At 39.8% G+C, this 20,155-nt stretch overlaps 2 protein-coding genes across 4 annotated transcripts; one reads left to right on the plus strand and one right to left on the minus strand.

Moving 5' to 3' along the window:
• The first annotated feature begins 8,456 nt into the window (after positions 1 to 8,456).
• On the plus strand, positions 8,457 to 11,443 carry kcnj6 (potassium inwardly rectifying channel subfamily J member 6). Of its 2 annotated transcripts, XM_029518767.1 has the most exons (3): positions 8,457 to 9,354; positions 10,312 to 10,552; positions 10,604 to 11,443. In XM_029518767.1, the coding sequence occupies exons 1-3, from the start codon at positions 8,457 to 8,459 to the stop codon at positions 10,662 to 10,664; spliced, it is 1,200 nt and encodes a 399-aa protein (XP_029374627.1). In that variant the 3' UTR covers positions 10,665 to 11,443. The 2 variants fall into 2 exon arrangements, with proteins under 2 accessions (XP_029374627.1, XP_029374626.1); XM_029518766.1 differs by having other exon boundaries at positions 10,312 to 11,443.
• A 1,090-nt stretch (positions 11,444 to 12,533) lies between these two features.
• rabgef1 (RAB guanine nucleotide exchange factor (GEF) 1) lies at positions 12,534 to 19,925 on the minus strand. Of its 2 annotated transcripts, none has more exons than XM_029518764.1 (9): positions 19,870 to 19,925; positions 18,431 to 18,613; positions 17,757 to 17,962; positions 17,237 to 17,403; positions 16,820 to 16,901; positions 16,422 to 16,554; positions 15,959 to 16,050; positions 15,400 to 15,656; positions 12,534 to 14,643 (listed from the first exon to the last, which is right to left on the minus strand). In XM_029518764.1, exons 2-9 carry the CDS (start codon positions 18,607 to 18,609, stop codon positions 14,224 to 14,226), a joined length of 1,536 nt encoding a protein of 511 aa, XP_029374624.1. In that variant the 5' UTR covers positions 18,610 to 18,613; positions 19,870 to 19,925; the 3' UTR covers positions 12,534 to 14,223. The 2 variants fall into 2 exon arrangements, with proteins under 2 accessions (XP_029374624.1, XP_029374625.1); XM_029518765.1 differs by having other exon boundaries at positions 19,854 to 19,907.
• Between the last annotated feature and the right edge of the window lie 230 nt (positions 19,926 to 20,155).

A 20,155-nucleotide genomic window follows, 5' to 3' on the forward strand; every position in this document is an offset into this window, starting at 1 on the left:
TAAACATGTCCCTCTTCATTTTGTTAACTGTTTAGCTTGTCTGGATGCTGACGCAACCAAATCCTTTTCCACTGAGCAGCACACGTGATGTACAGTGCCGGTTTTAACTGTTAAGTTCAGAAACTTTTTCCTGTTACTAAAAAAAAAAAAAGATGCCTGATCTTTTTGTTTTTGTTTTTTTACAGCTATGCACATTTGTCCACTGCATTTGACCACCGTTGGAGACCGGACCTGCTGAAGCTCCTTTGATGAGAGGCCTAAATGGCTTCAACGTCACAGCCGCTAAGAAAAGGTTTCACTTTTGCCTGATATGTCTTTTTTCAGTACTGATACAAACATAAAGAGCACTGCTTCCAAAAACACATGGGCTATCACATCCTAGCATCCTCCCCACATCAAGGCCATAGCTACTCTTACTGCCGAAATATTGTATTATTTCACCTTGAGTCTACATGACAGCAGTGATCATTCCTAAAATTAGTATGATGCTCACAATGTTTGTTAACATTTTTAAATAATATGTTTTAAGAATTATGCGATTCATAGTATATTGGGTTTATTATGTTGTCATGACTATCTTAACAGTCATATATTCACCATATGTGTAACCCTAACCATATGTATACAGCATTGTTGGTTATGGGGTGAACTCCTACATAACAAATTTGTGTCTTTGTCCCAATTTAACAGACTCATTAGTTTCATTAAAACTCATTAATGATAATTAATTGGTAGCAATTTAAAAAATGATGAATTTTGTCATTTTTAAAATAAAATGCCAACATTTTCACAACGAAAGAAACCAGCTGGTCAGAAGTGTTTGACAGTAAAAATAAATGATTTACCACTGAAACGTAACACATGAGGCACGAGTCCATGTAAGACGGGACAAGATGGACATGTGGGACATGTGAAACAAACGGACTTTTAATGGGCGGACAGCAGTGATATCCAGTGAATCCAGGGTCTTCAGAGGTCTCTGATCATTTGATAACCCAGCATCGCGTACTATTCCTTATTTCCCCGCCTCCCTCCCTCCCTCGCTCTCTCTCTCTCTCTCTCTCTCCCAGTGTTCACCTACGTCTCTCTCCCAGCTGAGGGGTGGAGGCTGACGGCCGATGAGGATGGAGGAGCTGGGCTATTCTTCGGTCGCTTTTCGCGGAGAGACTTGACGATCCCGGCCTCGGACCATCTTCATGGAAATCGAAGCGTCCTAAAATGATCCGGGAAGTGACCACCACCGATCTGCTGCACCAGGTAAGACCTCTCCCTCCCTCTGCTGACAGCCTGTTTAATTTAACCATCCTATACGGGGGCGGAGAGTTACATAACAGAGCAGAGACACTGAATCAGACATTAATTAGGAGGATAATGAGGTGCAGGGATAAACAAAAAAACAACAACAAAAAAAAAAGAAGCTAAGCGCAGATGTGGACATGGATGATCAGGGTAGCTGATCCCGATGGTCTCCAGTGACATGATGGAGGAAACGGGAAGGTGCTGAAGAAAAAAGCTCTCAGGCTGTAAGAGCCTGCAGGCCCAATCGGCCTCACATCACCGGAGGACCGCGGTGCTGGTCGGGCCACCCCGGTGTGCATGTAAAAGGCTGATCATGACCTGCAATCAGAGCAGCCTCTTATTATTATCATCTGGATCCCCTTCGTCTCCATGACGACGGGAAATCTCCAGCCTGTTAGTTTGCTCTCCGCTTCCTGCGGATGCACCTGATCCCAGAAAAAATAAATAAATAAATATATAAATGTATATCATTGCGCTTAGCCTGCTCCATAATAAAACCTCACCGTGCTCAGCAGGACTTCTTTACCTGGAACGACACTCATGCCCAAAGACTTAAAACTGTCCTGATTGGATTATTCAGGTTTGCTTCTATCAAAATAAGTTGTTTTCTGATATAATCAGCTATTGTTTTGAATTATGTATACAACCTCCATAGAGGCGAAATCACAAATTACAGACCTGTTGATAGAGATTTCTAAAAAGGCACCACATTTCTAAAAGGTTAATAGTTTCAAGCATTTTATATTATAGAGAACCTTATCGTCCTCATCTACATTTTACATTTTACAATCTGTTTTTACGCATGTACAGCTGAGTCAAACTGTCAGTTAATGAATGATTGCACCATCATAAATATGTCACCTTAAATGTGAATAAGTAGCTTATTAATGGACTTTTGGCCAGTTGACAAGTGGTATCCGTCGTGAACTAAAGACTTTAAACTGGTTTTCACAACCTGGCAACACAAAGGATCTTTTTAATTGCTTAAAGCTATTAAGAATGGACATAAATATACCTTATCATGAATTGGTATTGCCGCAATGATAAGCAAATTTATTTAACTTCATTTAATCAGACGGCCTCTATAAGGGTGCGATTTCTTTTTCAAGAGAGACCCTAGAACAACAAACTTTTATAATTCTGCATACAACAAAGGCTAGCAACAACAATCAACAAAAAGATTACTGCAAACTATTACGAGAATCAAAAATCCTTTGAACAGATTGTCATTAAAAGTTGCATAAACCTGAAACCAAGTTCAGCATGTGCACGAGTTATCGATGGTCAGGGAGCTACTGGATCGTGTAGTTACAAGATTTAAGCAAGAGAAGTGTAATTAGGAGCTGGAGACTCTCAGATGATTAAGATATCAAACCTCATTATTAATGTCTCCTGTATGTATTTAATTACTATTAAAACCGACAAATATCACCATCACAAATCAGCCCAGTTACTCTTTTGCTTGTAATCTCCAGTGAATTCTATTAGTCTCTTTTGATGCCAACAATAAAATTAGTAGTAAATATGATTTTATCTTACACCAGTTTGTTTGTAAAGCCAGCAACTCTACAAGTTAGACAAATATACAGTTTTTCTCCAATAAAATGAGTTCCAGTGTAGAAGTTTCCCCACTAGAGTCACTTCAATAAAATCATCCTTACCAAAACCACAGTCATATCCAATAAAAGGTTAGCTGCACGGATTTATTGTTATCTGTGCCAAAAGCTTCCTCCTCCAAAACAAACCGCAGTTTTATTTTCTGCTACCCAGTGAAGTCTGATGCCTTCTCTGCTGTCGTGTCCTGACAGCCACTCTGTAGCGTATCACAGTCATTCTCCGAAGGACGGATTCTGCGAGTAACACAGTATCCAGGCAGCTGACATGAATTAACACCCAACACATCTCTACCTGTGTCTGTCTGGCTGCTGAGTCTGACCTGTTTGGAACCATCAGAGATTTTACTGCAGCTACTGAGCATAAATAGTGAATCATCTCTAGGTAAGAGCTAGTTTTTGATGTGAAATCAAAATGCTGTGTATTTCACACTTACAGGCTGCGTTTGAACTATCAAACAGCTGGTGAAACTGATGTTACTCATCTATCTACCAGTTGTAAACATGACCATAGCAAGGTTACATTACAGTTAGTGATGCTGCAGTAACTTCCTCTTTAGATGGACAACTGGCAGTGCTAGAAATGTTTCCTAGCAACAGATTTACATATTCACACACATAAATACTCTGTCTTCTTTTTTGACTGTTTCACCGATGCAACACAATCGTAAATTGATTTCAGCTCAAATTTGCATGATATTGAAATTACTTAAAATGCCAGAAGGGCTTCACATGGTGTAACAAATTCTTATTTTTAAAAGTTCGAGTTGACAAAAATATTGATAAGCTGATCACGTCAAGCAATAAGCAAAAAACATTCTCGCTGTGAAATTTGCTTCTGTTTCAGCTGCCCCGTCATTTTATTTTTGTGTAATTAAGGTAAACTGATCCTTTAATCCCTCAGTGAGAGTGGATGGAGTAGGTAACTGATTTCCATACAGGGAACGGAAAGGCAACAAAACGCTGTCTTCACACACAACAACACAACACACACACTAATATTTATTGTATGATGAGATTTGTTTTTATCCAGTTAGCCCGTTCCTCACCTGAGCCGTAAAGAGCTGGGTATAAACTGTGGTAAGATTTGGAAATTAGTTTGAATGTGACGTTTATTGCCTCTCCTCAGCTGTTTGGAGGCCTAAAAATAACAGCAATTTCCCTTTGTGGAATCAGTTTTGGCCACATCTGGATCGAGCTACCTGGATGAAAATTTCCCTCATTTGGCAGAAATAACGAAAATGAGCACTAGAAGCTGAATCATGAACTCCCATAATATGACGGTCTGACTTGTGTTCACACATTTCGTCCCCATTGGCAGATTATCCTTTGAGTTGAGGCTCGTCTGACACAATAAGTTTAAATAAATCACATCCTGCCGCGGACCAAGCACTTGCATAACCATGAGTGAAATTGATTATCCCGTATGCATTAACCTCGAGTGATTCAATTTACTTCTGCTGTTAACTTCTGGGGTGGCCTTTGGTTTGCTGGAGGAGCTATTTTGGGTGTCTCTCAGTCCGGAAGTAAAAGTCTCATTGATTTTTTTTTTTTTTTGCCACCGACATTGTGACATTACTCAGAGTTGGATCCTCTGTGGTGGAAAGAGATATGAAACTCTTCTGGCTAAATGATCAGTGCAGGAAATATCTGTGCTCTCGATAAAACGTGACAAGTCGATGAACATAAAATCTAAAGGAAGATACAGTTCAAGAACTGGCACAAGATAGTTGAATAATTTCTTCAAAGATATTAATTCTCCTTAGAAAGAAAATTCCTAATGAATGAAACTTTTACTCTTCGTATTTAGTTGGTCCTCACTCTCAAATCCATTTTTCTGATGAAAGCGAAACATACAGGTAGAAAATTTTAACAATACACATACATACATATTTGTGCTCAAGTTAGAAAAGAACAATGGGTTTCACCTTGGATGTACCTACTATAACACCAGCGCTGGCACAACCACATAACCATTATGTTCAGATTTAAAGCCCTTTTAAATTTTCTGGAAGGTGAGCGCTTCTGGACAGTTTTCAACAAACTCATGGTGTTACTGTTAATTACCATGCAACCTACAAGAGGGCAAAAACTGCTTAGGATGAGAGTGTCATAGCCAACAAAGTCAGCCAAAGTCACAGTCAGAAACAAAACAAACTTTTTGTTTACCCCCGAGTTAAAATCAAGTGTTAAATCTGCTGCTTTTATCTGTAGCCAGCAAACTGTTTCTTATTTGAAGTTGTAGAGTAACATTAGCATTAATTTGGGATCATGTTTTCTTCCAAACTTTTAACTTTAACTTTTACTCGGTAAAATGTAGCTCTTTTGCGACTAATTGTTCTCTCTTCACCTGCTTGTTACTATTTTAACTGTTTTTTGATGCAAGAACCAAGAAAGTCTTTGGGGTTTTTTTTTCCACAGCTTTTAATCAGCTAAACTGCCCGTTGCAGTCAAAAGTGATGTGATAATCCAAATTAAAAGAATCAATAAACGTTGAAAGACAGCACAAATAGAACTACTTTTGGTTTTCATTGTTTCTTTGTTGTCAGTAACATCCTAACAAATGTGCTTTAAAACCCCCTGATTAATATGTTGCTATTCACGGCTATTCATCTATTGGAGCCCCAAAAAATCCCAGATGGGAAATGAATGACAGGTTTATGCACAAAGCAGATACGGTACATTGTCCTTCCCCAGGCCTTCTGAAACGAGATGAAACAGACAAATGTTATCCAATGCTGTGGCCTCATCCAGTACATTCCTGCTATATTGTGAGCACTTGGTAGACGGTGCTGTACGTTTCCATGGAAACCAGCGCTGCCAAAGCTCATAATATTCCCCCGTGAATGGAGAGCAGAACGGCTTTGCCACGACCATTTGTTCCAGTGGTAAAAACACTGATGGTGGCTCAGGCTGTGCGCGCAGAAAAGGAAGCCTGTCCTGATCTCAGGACAGTCCACGGGCGCAGCAGGAATAAAAATGGCTCTGGAAGTGACAGCTGCATCAGACAGATCACGTAACCAGTCTGATGTGTTTCATGGATTTATTTTTATCCTGGTTATGTCCAACTTTGAGGAACATCCAAGTATTCAGATCCCCAACTTAAAAAAAAAAAAATCAAAAAAGGATCAGTGTCACTTCACTGTAAAAAAAAAAAAAAAAAAAAAAAAATACTCAGAATAAATGGTCTGAATTAAAGAATGTGCTGTTAAAGTAATTATGAACAGAATAGTGGAACTGAAAATTTTGACATGGCTGATTTAGGTGTAATTTATCTATAACAGCTCCATCTACGACTGCAGCTAATTAACGTCCATGTTATCACCAGATAACTCTTTCAATTCATCAGTTTAATTGAATTTCTGGTTCGAATCAATTAAGATCAGTGACACTCAAGATATGTTTTCCATTAAGTACGATGCTAACATAAAAAAACTAAAAAATTATCGGTATGATGTTTCAATAAGTATTTCTTTGTTTTAATTTAGGTATTTCAAATGTTCCATATTTTTTTTCTCCAATGCAGTGGATTGAGCTTTAATAGAGCTCAACCGTTGGAGCTCGGTCTTGGTGGCCTGGGTTCAGGACAGGCCTGCGGCTCTTCGCTGCACATCACCCCCTCTCTCTTCACCGACCTGTCTTTCTCGCTGTCTCTGTAATAGAGGCAAACATGCCCATTAAAAAAAATGTAGATTAAATTCAGTAATGCAAGACTGCACCAGCCGGTGCTGCGGCAGCACAGTGAACCCAACGTACTTTCCAGCAAGGAGAAACAATGCAGAGCAGCAGTGACTTTGGAAAAATTGCATTTATTTGGTTTTCAATTCAGCATTTTCTGGGAGATCTACAAACTCACAAAGATACTGTCAAGGATACAAGCTGTTGCTGGTTAATGGGTCCAGTCTTTTAGTCATAAAGGACTGAGTTATGATCCAAAAGAAGAACTCAGCAGACATCCAATGTGTATGGAGCTGTTACCAGCTCAATTCCTCACATCCTCGCAGCTGGCTAGTCAGGGCATTGAGTTAGTGTTGTTGGATCGGCAGAAACTGGCAGACACAGCTCTCCCTATTCCACTTACTGTGCTGAGGCCAAACACAACAACAATAATATTTGCAAACAATATAGTTAAAAAATATCATGAAGTATTTCGAGCATGCTGTTGTTATTTAAAGGCTGCATTCAAATTGTTTTGTTCATGCTAGAGGTGCGGCTTGAATGCTGACCAAACCGTCAGGATACAACACAGGGAAGCTTGTTGCGGCTGTGGCAATATAAAAAAGCCTATCTGTTCGATGGTATATGTTACGCACACCACAGAGTTGGAAACGGTCTGTGTGATTGTGAAGTCATATGACAGCAGCTACAAATCAGCGAGCTCTATGAGACCTCAAGATGGCCAAAGGCGACAGTCAGTCATGTTTAAATATTGGACATAATTTAGGTCACATTAGGAAAGCCTCTTCTGTGACACTAATTCATTTCCAGTGAATAATTATCTTTTTCGTCTGATATGGTCACCTCAGAACGATTTCCCCGTGGGTGCTGAGGACCTCCCTAGATCCCACAATGCATTACAACCTAATTCAGAGACACACACCTACTCTGTACTGCAGGAGTTACTGTTACAAAGTGGAGCTCGCTTTTGGCAGTGTGGGTGGAAACACATTCTCCCTACTGCATCTGGAGTTTAATGCTAAAACTGGAGTGGAGTCGGCTTATGCAGTAGTAATGCTGGAAAACAAAAAATGGCTTAGATGAGGTATGAGGTCTATCATTTGTGATATAATGCACATGCATGCCTTGTTTGTGTAGCTGCCACTCAGTCAGAGTGTGATCACCTTAAACTGTTTCATTGGCAAAATCATCACATTTTTTAATCAGTTTCATCCCCCAGTCCAGACGAAAAGAGCTTGTTTCCCTCCCAAAATGGAGCATTTCTTAAAATACTTTCAGAGTGTGCAGATCTGGAAACAGCCTGTTAAACTGAGCTTTTCAAAATGACGACTCCAGCTGCTCAGTGAGGGTCACAGACTGCGTTTTTAAGGTTAAGGCATCTTTTTGGCCTCAAAAATCCAACACAGCTATGTGGTGACAATGGCAATTGTTAATTTCCCGACCAAAGAATGAACCACTTGGTCCTCTGGGCTGTTTGTCTCTCTTCTCGCCAGATCTTGACCGTGATGCAAGTTTTGTGGAAGAAGACATTCAGCAGTATTATGTCCTCAGATCATTTTGAGTTGTTTTACTGTGGTTAGTGTCGACTGATACACCCTGGAAACAATAACAAGCCTTAAATGCACACCATTCTCTTACAAAAATTCTTGTTCTTGTGAATCTCTGTCTGAGCCAAGGGGCTGTTTTTCCTTTGTGGACATGAGCTTAAGACATAATTGGCAGTTTCAGGGGGTAGAGAGTTTTTATTTAAGTAAAGGTAAGACTGCAACACACTGCTAACACTGCAAATATTCGCTTTCTCACCAACTATAACTAATAATTACAGCCTTGTTTCTTCTCCTAGGCTTGAATCCACTAAGAAACCCCATGGAGCAGGATGTGGAGAGCCCGGCCATCTCCAGACAGCCCAAGTTGCCAAAGCAGGCCCGCGAGGACCTGCCGAAACAGCTGGCAGAGCTAGACAGGGCAAAGAGGATCCAGCGGTACGTCCAGAAGGATGGGAAGTGCAACGTCCATCACGGCAACGTTCGAGAGACCTACCGGTATCTGACAGACATTTTCACCACTCTGGTAGACCTCAAATGGAGGTTCAACCTCTTCATCTTTGTGTTGGTGTACACAGTGACGTGGCTCTTCTTTGGCTTCATGTGGTGGCTCATTGCTTACCTCCGGGGTGATCTGGACCATATAGCAGACAATCATTGGACTCCATGTGTCAATAACCTGAACGGGTTTGTATCAGCTTTTCTCTTCTCCATTGAGACAGAGACCACCATTGGTTATGGATATAGGGTCATTACGGACAAATGCCCCGAGGGGATAGTTCTGCTTTTAGTTCAGTCAGTGCTGGGATCTATTGTGAATGCTTTCATGGTGGGCTGTATGTTCGTTAAGATCTCTCAGCCCAAGAAGCGAGCTGAGACACTCGTGTTTTCCACCAACGCGGTCATCTCGATGAGAGATGGACGGCTGTGCCTGATGTTCAGAGTCGGAGACCTCAGAAACTCGCACATCGTTGAGGCTTCAATCAGGGCCAAGCTTATCAAGTCGAAGCAGACCAAGGAAGGGGAGTTCATCCCCCTGAACCAGACGGACATAAATGTGGGTTACAACACAGGCGACGACAGGCTCTTCCTCGTGTCGCCACTCATCATCTGCCATGAGATAAACCAGAACAGTCCTTTCTGGGAGATCTCACAGGCCCACCTGGCCAAGGAAGAGCTGGAAATTGTTGTGATTCTGGAGGGGATGGTCGAGGCCACCGGTGAGTCCATTAAGTGGTTTTCTGACTACGTTTCATTTATGATGCATATATTACAAAATATTGACCACAAAATGATTCAGTTTAAATCAGTTTAATGTATGATTAATGAAATTACTTCAAATTGGATTTTCATTGGCAGATCAACTTTGTCATTTTATTGAATTATTACTTTTTATTAATATTAATCACAGAAACAAACAATAAAAAACAGCATTTTTAGGGACGGCAGTTGTTATAGCCGCACTACCAGTACATAAATCCAGTTTGAAATACTGCAAGAATTGTTACATAAACCCATTTTACATAGACACTCAACCCCCTCACTGCTGCCCCCCCACCCCCCCCCCCCAATAAAAAAAAGCTTTTCCTCATCTCAAATTGAAATAATTTTGAGGTATTTAATCAGGTTGATCGTGTGCGAACAGTGTTTACAATATTATTAATATATCTTAGTTTATCATGTTCACCCTTTTTGTTTACTGTGTGCTAGCATTAACACAGAGTGCAGCTGAGTCTGATGGAAATGTTCTTAATTTTGCTCCTAAAAACCAATGTAAAATGTTTGATGTCGTTACATTTCCTTCTGAAGGTGGCATTAATGTCTGGATAATTATTTACGCATAAAACTGATTTAATGAGCGACTGATATGGCCACAATGCTCACATGTCTAAAACCCATCATAGAAAATAGACTGATGACCAATTTAGGATAAACTACAAAAGTGGATACAGTTCCAGAGAGTTATCGTTCCTGTGGAGTGTCCAGTGAGTGCAGACAAATTTCCGTCCTGTATTAGGGTGGAGACAGAAATGTAAGGGAGAGTTCTTCCAAAATTGGAACAAATGAAACCAAAACCACTGGCAGGTAACATCACAGCAAAGTAGGAAAAATGTTTGGCTGTATTGACCCAAAGAGATGCCCGAAATCTTGTAATCCTTTTGCTGCATTGTCTCCAGGTATGACGTGCCAGGCGAGGAGTTCATATGTCAGCAGTGAGATCAAGTGGGGCTACCGCTTCACTCCAGTCCTGACCCTGGAAGACGGCTTCTATGAAGTGGACTACAACAGTTTCCATGACATCTACGAAACCAACACACCCACCTGCAGTGCCAAAGAGCTGGCTGACATGATGAGCCGCACCCGCTTGCCCCTAACCTGGTCTCTGGCCAGTAAGCTAAGCCAGCAAGGGCTGCCAGAGTCTGAGCAGGAGGGACAGGAGACCAAGACCAGCCTGGACAACCAGGACAGGAGCCCGCAGACTGAGAGGAATGGCGACATCGCCAATATGGAGAGCGAGTCCAAAGTCTAGCGGGGCGTGATAGAGGAGGGAGAGATGACAATGCACACACACTTTGGAAGCACAGGTGAGAATCTGAGGTACTAAGGACCAATGAGCACGGTAGACTAAGTTTCCCTGCACCAAGAACCACGTTTTCTCAGTGATTCACAGTTACCCCAAAAACAACAACACAACATGTAGACATGTGACCCACCGCTGAACTGAAAACCATTTGCGGCAAGTGCATGTTTCAATTATAATGTGATGTCCTCCTGATGAGATTCCTCTTATTTTTTCTATTAAAAATATTCCTAGGGGCATTTGCATAAGTATTTTTGTACATACTATAAAATGTTTTCAATTCTTTGTTTTGTTGCGGTGTGAATATTTGACAGATGTTTGATACTAATTCCTTTAGGTTAGTTCTGTATATATTCTATGCCTTACTGTATGTATAAAGCTTTCATTTGTTTTTCAGAAATATATAAGCATGTATAAACATTATCGGCGGTTAATTTATCTTGTATATATACTGTATGATGAAAACGTTATAAGTTAAACATACATCTCAATGGATGCAAGTCTAGTTTAAACCAATGACAAATAATTTCCCAACGATAGATGTTTGTTGAAGGTAGTACTAAATGTCTTTGATGCTACTCCTTGAGAAGCCATGACTTGCTGTTTACAGCTGAGTGACTTCAAACAATGGCCCTTTAAAACTGCATTTAGTCACTTTTGCACATTGGAGGCCTCTAGTGGACAAAGTTAGTCACTATTTCAGTCTCCAGAAATCCCTCTCATGTCACCTAACAGTATCCAAAATAAATAAACAGTAAACTCCATATTATGTCCTTGATGAGGGTTTTTTTTTCTCAGCACATTTAGAATATTTTAGATGTAACAGTCACATTGTGTGCAGAAGAGCATGTAGAGGAGTCTTTCTTTGTCGGAAAATTAAAAGTATTTGATTATAAGTAAAAGTGTTTTAGTAAAGACACAGTGGTATTATCTGTAAAATATACTTAGTATTTAAAAAGAATTCTGAAAATAAAAATAATTGTGTCTGTAGAGTTCACAAGAAGGCCAACCAGAGCCCACAGGCCAAATGTGTGTTACGCTTGCACAAAAGCATACAATAGGTGTCAAAATGTAAAATCTTCAGAATCACAATTTAGAATTTAAGTTCAGAATGTCTGAGAGTTGCTTAAACATATAAAGTACCATAAAGAGAAAAGAATCAGAATTGGACTTGAGTAAATAAGTGCATGTCATGACTTTCCACTGCTGCAGTTTCTGTTTGCCACAAAACGAAACAATCCTGGTGTGAATTGCAGCAGTCAGGGTGTGTCGTTGCCTTCTGCTGCGTCAGTCTTGACATGATCAACAGATGGTGCTAATGTATCTCAGGCAGAGCAGGTTTGATCTAAGTTTGGCTTTAAATTTAGACTCTTAAAATACAGACGCTGCAGCACTGCACAAGCATTTTAGACATTAAAAGTAAAGTCCAGATGCCATGAGAAAATTCCAAGAAACTTGTCTTATGAGAGTTATGTCTCTTCATATGTCTGTAAAAAATATATACATATATATTTAGACTTCATTTGCTTTTCAATTCACTATGTCCGTTTCATTTGATCAGTCTGATTTTCCAACATCATCCACCTTTGGGCACTTACACAATTGTAATTGCTTTACTACTTCTTAGTTTGCCTGAAGAAAAGTGTAGTTACTAGTTTAATTTTGCAATTTGATTCAACACTTCGATGTTAAGCACAAGCACAAATGTATGAAATTGTATTATGTCATAAATGTAAAATGATAAAAATTTGTAACTTTTTACGATCACATTCCTTATAATAAATGATGAAACAGATGAAAGTTCTTAATAGTTTTAATAGTTTTTGGACAATAACGAAAACTTGTTACACAAAGAAAATGATGTCTGTCTTGGTTTTGATCCTAGTACGAAAAATTATATCATTAGACTTAATCTTTAAAATGGGTGCCCCTTTTGCTATTAAAAAAAAGAAAAGGAAAAAAAGGTCTGTCCACATCCAATCTACCTCTATAATTTTAAAAAGGTTAACATCATGCTACTCTTCATTTGTTAAACCATTTGCATGACAAATGAAACTACTTTCTTTATATTTGTGTAAATGTGGCAAATTACAGTGATCTTATTTTATAGACCTATTTATGTCCACTCCGCTCTAGATGTGACTTTATGGTAGTACTAAAAAGATCCTAATGTAATTTTGTTTAATGAATCAAAAACATGAAAAACCGTAAAGGGTCATCAGTGCTTCAGCAGGCAACACCAGGCTCTTGTTATATAGCTTTATATAGTACATCACAGCATGACAAACCAAAAACTAATACTTCAAATGCAGTGTTTACCATATAAGAAGCCAAGCGCATTCCCAGTTATTTGTTACAGAGGTGAATATGCAGTAGATCTGCCAAGATACAGCAAATTCTGAAATATATGGTGTTGTATAAAACTACAAATGAAAACTGAAGGGCCTCTTGAAGTTAACTTCAGACTTGGACGTCATTAGACCTGTTCCTTCTAAATTTGTTACAGCAGGATTTCATCTGCTTACTGCACCACAGACACATAAAGTAGTTGGATTATTTCACTACGTAATAAGTCACACAGGCTACAAACAGAAATCTTTCTATACAATTGTTTGTATTTGCTGCCGACCATTTTAGCACCAAAATGATCATTGAAATAAAAATCCACGACAGATAATTATAACTTATCTTCTTTTGGAAGATGTTTATAACTTGCTACCTATAGCAATTTAAAATGTGTAAAAAAAAAAATTAACAAATTTTCAATTTTGTTTTTCAAATTTGTCATTGACAAAAATTGTACCACTATGTTTTTATACAATGAAAATATAAGTTGAATTTAGGCACATGATAGACTGAAATAAAAAACGGTCGCTAACGCAAGAGGTTTGTGTTTTCCCTTATATTCCAAAGGATATATTATATTACAATTTGTTTCATATATCATTTTTATATGGGAACATAAAAAGTGTGTTCTTCATAGTTACCACAAAGTAGAATAACCTTTTTTCCTGACAGTAAATGCAGTTAGCCATGCTGGTTGGTGAGCTGGTGTGAAACAGCTAATGTTAATGTCTGCATAATGCTCCCCCAATGGGTGATTTTATATTATATTACATTATATATATTAACCAGTATGGCAAAAGCAACAGCTTATCAAGTTTTCCCTTCGATAAAGATATGTTTGTACCTTTTAGTGAAACATTCCTGCCTTGAAGAGGCAGACTAAAAGGACAATAGCTTCCTCAGTTTCCTTCTTTCTCTACACTGTGAATAATAAAGGAAATGGTGAGTCGTATATCCACCAAACTACATATTAAATAGGGAGTGGTTTCAGACACAACCTGGGCATTTAAGGTGCAGAGGAAGCTCGTCAATGTGAAGCGCTATACTATTTACAAGATTTGTGCATATGGGAAGTTACAATCAAACTGAAAACACAGGCAAGGATCTGAATGCATCGCTACCTTTCTTGTGTATGAAACGCTGCTTCCCTTCATAGACTCCACTACCCAGCAAACACCTGGGGTGTGAGGGGCGGCGGCAGGTTGTCGTCGTCCAAGTTGTTGGCATCAATAGCAGAAACTGTGCAAGACAGAATCTCCAGAGGATATTTCTCCAAGATGGTTTGGACCTCCCGCTCTACAATCTTGGGCCAGGCGAGGACGTCGGCCTGCAGGCTCTGGGCAGCCTCCATCAGCTTCTCCTGTTTGCTGCTGAGGCCTGACAGTAGCTCCAGATTTTGATTAAGCTGAGCCAAAACTGGGTTGGTGGCGGTCACGCCAACTGTCGACCCAGTGTGGGCCCAGTCAACCTCTGAGCTGTTGCATCGTGGTGAAGCTTGGCCAGACATGTAACGCTCAAATTCCTCCGGGGAAAGGTTGAGAGACTGAGCATCCAACTTCTCAATGAAGGCAGCTGCACAGCACTAAAAAAAAACAAACAAACAAGACACAGGAGAGCGACAACTGAAAATGATGACAGCTACTTTTCATAAACGCGATCCAAACTGAGCCAGATGGGTTCACTGGCATGTTGGGAATTGGGCCAATTTACTTATAGGTACATTATTAAAATAAGGTAGCAGTTGGTATCATAGCTTAGCATAATGTCTTGAAACAGCGTGTGGCTTTATCCAAAAATAACAAATTCTGTCGACAGCACTTCTCAAAGCTCACTTTAAGTTTGTTTGTTTATACGATGTCAGAAAATAGCCCAAAATGATGTAGTCAATAGCTGATTCTATTCACCACAAAGTACAATATATTGCAATCAAATATGACAAACAAACCTACTAATCATCTAATTTAAGAAGCTCTTATCCACAATGTCTGGACACTTTGCTTTGATAAGGATAAAAAAAACAACAAAAAAAAAAACAATCACTTAGCAAACTTCTTTTTAAATCCTTTCTCTTTCCAATTTAGTTTATAGACTTATCCACTGATCAACTAGTTGTTACTGCCATCACATTCACATATTTCAAAGTTCTTTTTCTGTTGTAGTAGAACATAATGCCACTAACATGAAATAAGCAAAACTGTTCGTCAGAAAGTACTGAGTATACGTAGGATCCCATTAGCTTATTCAGTCTCATTAGCTGCAGGCTTTTCACACAAAGTACCAGTGTGGACAAGAGACTTCTTACTCAAACTGGCTGTGACGAGAAGGGAAATAAACTGACCAGATTGGTGAAGTAGTATCCATCCTCTCCGGTCATCAGCCTGCTGGGGTTGCAGAAGCGGGTGATGTACTGGATGTTGGACTGAAGGCGTGGAGGGTTAGCCTTGAGCACAATGTAAATAAGCGCAGGGAGAAAGTCATCAGCAGAGGCGGGCTCATTCTTGGTGATCCTAATGGCACTGAAGATGTGTTTACTGCAGCGTGTGATACACGCAAGTTTGTCTCGAGGAACCCTCTTCGAATCCATCTCAATGATATCTGCAAGAGTCAGATATACATACACAGAAGTCAGGGGGTGACACAGTCACAGATTTTCAGGCAGTTCGCCAAGTCATTCTGAGTAACCAAGTCATTTCTTCCAAAAACCCAAAACTGCAAAAAAAAAGATTACTTCAAAAATTTTAAAAATTAAATAGATAACATTTTTCTACAAATATTTCTGCCTCCACCCCAATAACATTGTATTTGTGTGAGTGAATAAGTGACGTTGTGTAGTAAATATGTATGCCATCTAACTCTAATTAGCTGCGGCCACACACATTTCAAGCACACTCTCTGACCTGTTATTGCTTTGACCACATTCTCAGAGACTTCAGGGATTTCCTCATCCATAGACACACAGAGCATCTGAATGGTCACCCAGTGTAAAGCCCTAAAACAGAAAATTCAGGTGTATGTTCACTGGAGCAATGACGTAACCACAAGCATTTGTTCCAGTCGGTGCCCCCTGGGAGAGAAGTTAACAGCTGCCATTGTGCAGTCAAATGTGAATGAAACGTGAAGAAAGCTGCTAAAAATGGCAATTGTGCAATCATCTGCAAAAACAGAAAGACAGAAGGACATGCAGACTGCTGCAGATTAAAGGGGAGTGTTGTTCATTCCTTCAAACGCCACCACTACATGCAACAGTCAAACCAGTCTGAATGTGCATAGTGTTGCACTCCTCGTCATCACCTTCACTATACCGATTTATGTGATGATTAGAAAAACATCGCTAGCTGATTTGGATCCAGGGAAGCCCACCTTATCCTGTTCTGAGTGGCCAAATCCTTGTTCTCATCGTCACTGGTTTCTGGACAGAACACACTCTTATACAGACGAGTCATGATGTACTTCTCCACTTGGTCCATCACCTGCTCCACAGAATCTGAAGAGCCTGGCGAACAACAAGGATAGAGCTGCAGTGGCAAGTTAAAAAAAAAATGAGTGGAAAAAAACCTGCTTGTACTGCCATCTGGTGTGCATGACATGTGTCCTTACACTCCAGGATAAACTGTTAATAAACTTACTCTGGTACCTCCAGGCTTATCAGTAGGTGCGTGCCCATGAAATGAGATGGATTTCACTTCAATGGGTACTAATTAATGTGATATCATTGTGGAATGTGGCTGATGTCCTGAGAGGAGGTTCTCTGAACTAACCTTTTAAATAACTCATCAAGCGGTCAGCCATGTTTTGGTAGAAGTCCTGAACACACTCTGACAGTTCATCAGCACCGAGTTCCTGTCAAGGCAAGAAGATAGAAGATCACAGTGACTCAATCTGAGCCCCGATTCCTGAAAATGACTGATCACATGAACACATCAATTCCCATAACAGCATCAAATCAAAGTCCAAATATGCAAATCACTTACTGAATTTATCTGTGTTTCTGTCTTCATTATTATTAATATATAATTAATTTCAAATCTTAACACAATCACTAATTTTATATTAAACTTCCATTCGTAAAAAAACATTGGCATTAATGATAAAAGTCTTTAAATCATGCTTCTCTCAGCAGCTATGTCAGTGACTGTGAGATTCGAGTCACAGACTGATTTCTGAGTACAACAGACCTTCTTGCTGGACATGTTCACTATGAAGGATCGACACTGCTTATGGATCTCTCTGCCCGGCTTCTGGAGGGTTTTTAAAAAGTCCACAAAGTCCCTGGACACCTGGTCCGTTTCAAAGCTGGCATGGCGGCTAATGGATGGACTGGTTGTCTTGCCCTCTGGGGTTTCTGATGAGGAGGAACCACATGCAGAGAAAGAAATGCGTTTTGTGTCATAGCTTATGCTGTATAATTTGATTACTTTTTCCCCATTTAATAGAATGTTACTAACACAAGCACATAACTACATCCAGTCATAATTCATTCAAATTTTTTGCGCTTGTGCATTTCCTGCTGTGACACATTTACACATCTTCTTAGCATTCACAACATATATCCACAAACTTCTGTCATACAATGTCTGTCCTCCATACAGAGCATGATTGATGATTGATGATTCATATAGTAAGATATAAGATAGATGATCTCATCTACATTAGTAGTGATCTCATACTGAGTTGTAAATTGAGCGAACATCATACCTTTCTTAGGAGCACTACGTGATGAGGGGCTGAAGAACTTCTTAACAGTAGTCACCTTTCGTGTCTTCTCATTGGTTTTCTTCTCCTCAAACTTGGAGAAGGGTCCCAGAGAGGTATGCCCAGGGTGTGGTGGTGTGGACTGTGCATGGGACTGGGCCTGCACGCCATGACTACTGGCATATGCTGCCTCCTCCTCTCGTTGCAGCCTAGGGCCAAAGTTAAATTGATATGTCAGTAATCAAGTTTACAAATTAAAATTCACAATTCAAGTTACCAGATCTTGACAATTTGATATACAATGTCACTGACACAGTTGTTATATAACTGGCAAACAGACAGAAAATTGTTGGTGCATGCTTCAGGTGATACTAAGGGCCCACAGCGTAAAAAGCATTGGATAATCAGTAGAAAGATTTGATACACTTCGTTCGCCTTTGTCCAGAGCCTAAATAATGGAATTTAACATTATGTTTTTAAAACACGCAGACCAAAAATTTTATCATATATTGTTGTCATAACAAAAAACTATCGACTGAGAAAAAACATATTTTAGACAACACTGATAACTTTGTTGAGTCTACAATTGTTTGACAAACTATGCAAAAACAAATACAGTTGCTAGACTATTAGATGGAAATCTGGGTACTGAAGGCATAAAATAATAAAGCTCTCACTTTTCTGCCAAGACCCAGTCATCCTGAATCTGTTTCTGCCGAACCCGGTGGTACTCTTCCCTCCAGCACTTGGAGCACAGACCTTGCCATGCTGCGTTACCGTAGTAACCACATCCCTTTTTGCACAGCAGGTCTGATTGGTCCACATGTATCCCTCGTCGCTCTGTCCGCTGACTCATAATGCTGGAAAACCCGAAATGAAAAATTCATCATCTGGATGCTGTATTTGTATGCACTGCAGAACTGACTCATATCAGCGCTGCTGCCCGCACACACAGTCTTTATCATTATAACATTGCACCTTATTTATACACAAGCCTCGCAGTTTTGGCAAAAAGCTGTCTTTCCATATCATGTCAGCAAATTTTAATATGTCTGCTGAAGTGAAACTATTTATTGCATTCTTACTTATCTTTATTTATACATTTCTGATATGTATACAGAGGAACCATGAATGTGTTTCATTATGTATTGCATGACTGTAACAAGGAACTTTGAACCTAAGCCAACCTCATAAAGCTAATAAATGGACATGAATGATGATTTCAGTGTTACACATTTATAAAGTTCAGATACTTTCAAAAGACAGATTGTAAAAAGTGACCATAATGGAAACAGAAAAGATCAAGATATCATATTTAGTCCTTCGCATGAGCGCCACAACCTTATTATATATTGATAACATAACACCTCAGTCTGACTCAGAGACAGCCTGACCCCATGGGCCCTCATAGGTTTGCTCTATCGGTTATAAAGTGACGAAGTGAAATGAAACTACAGAGGATTAACCCCTGAATGTGCAGCTCCCCTCAGTTTAGGTGAGGTGGTTGCCAACTTCACTGATGTGGTTTCTGGCTGCAAAATTAAACAATATTAAACTAAGGGTACTAACCCTTAACCCAAAACACAAACAGAATTAAGACATAACTGATGAACATTTAAATTAAAATGACAGATATTACCTGAGGAGGTAGTAGAGAGCTAAAACACAGTTTATTTTGTACTTATATGTTATACTTTAATAGTAGAAGAAAAATATATGCAAGTCTGGTTTGATCTGAATCGAAACTGGAGGGATAACAGATTAATCCCAGTAGACTTTCACTCGCTTTGCGTTTTGATGAGTAAGCACTGTCACGCCATTTACTTGCTCGGTTAAGTTGAGACTGTGAAGGTCAAAGCATTTGATTAAGGACATTTTAACACATATCAGACCACTCAGTGAGTCTCCTATCCGGCATACAGACAGAAAACACCGCTCCTGTTGTGCCTGCTCTCATCTCTTCGAGGTTTTCCTCAAATCTGTCGCCTGTCTGTGGCTCAGTTAGCTAAAACAAGTAGCATCGTCTAATTCAGCTGCACCAGAGTAATGAACTCAGCTCAAAGGCCGGCTCGTCATGTTGGACTCTCACATGTCACACACCTGCACAGATACTCACAGGTATCTTTCCGGAGCTGCAGCAGGATCAGACCTCCCCTCGTCCGCAGCGGGCAGTGAAGGTGCACAAAGTGATGTCATCAGCGCGACACCGCGATACTCCGGCGATGACGTCACCACAGCGAGACTGCCGGCGTTGGCTCGGTTTACGGTTTCATATAAAGATCAAAAACATCAGAAAACGATCCGAGAACAGAGCTAAATTTGTAGTCTGTTCATCTCTGCGCCAAGGACTATTTTCAGGGATTGATAAAAACTCACCATGTTGGAAAACGTGACGGGGTCAA

This window comes from Echeneis naucrates, chromosome 14 (assembly GCF_900963305.1).
Source record: "Echeneis naucrates chromosome 14, fEcheNa1.1, whole genome shotgun sequence".
NCBI classification, from domain to species: domain Eukaryota; kingdom Metazoa; phylum Chordata; class Actinopteri; order Carangiformes; family Echeneidae; genus Echeneis; species Echeneis naucrates.

Bases quoted from the DNA above. Each gene is read 5' to 3' on its own strand.
- kcnj6 (XM_029518766.1), top strand. From the start codon at position 8,457: ATGGAGCAGGATGTGGAGAGCCCGGCCATCTCCAGACAGCCCAAGTTG. The intron at 9,355-10,311 runs GTGAGTCCATTA...CATTGTCTCCAG, and splicing joins GGGGATGGTCGAGGCCACCG to GTATGACGTGCCAGGCGAGG.
- rabgef1 (XM_029518764.1), bottom strand. From the start codon at position 18,609: ATGAGTCAGCGGACAGAGCGACGAGGGATACATGTGGACCAATCAGAC. The intron at 16,902-17,236 runs GTCTGTTGTACT...TTGCCTTGACAG, and splicing joins TGAACATGTCCAGCAAGAAG to GAACTCGGTGCTGATGAACT. The intron at 15,657-15,958 runs GTCAGAGAGTGT...TGACTCTTGCAG, and splicing joins TGTGGTCAAAGCAATAACAG to ATATCATTGAGATGGATTCG.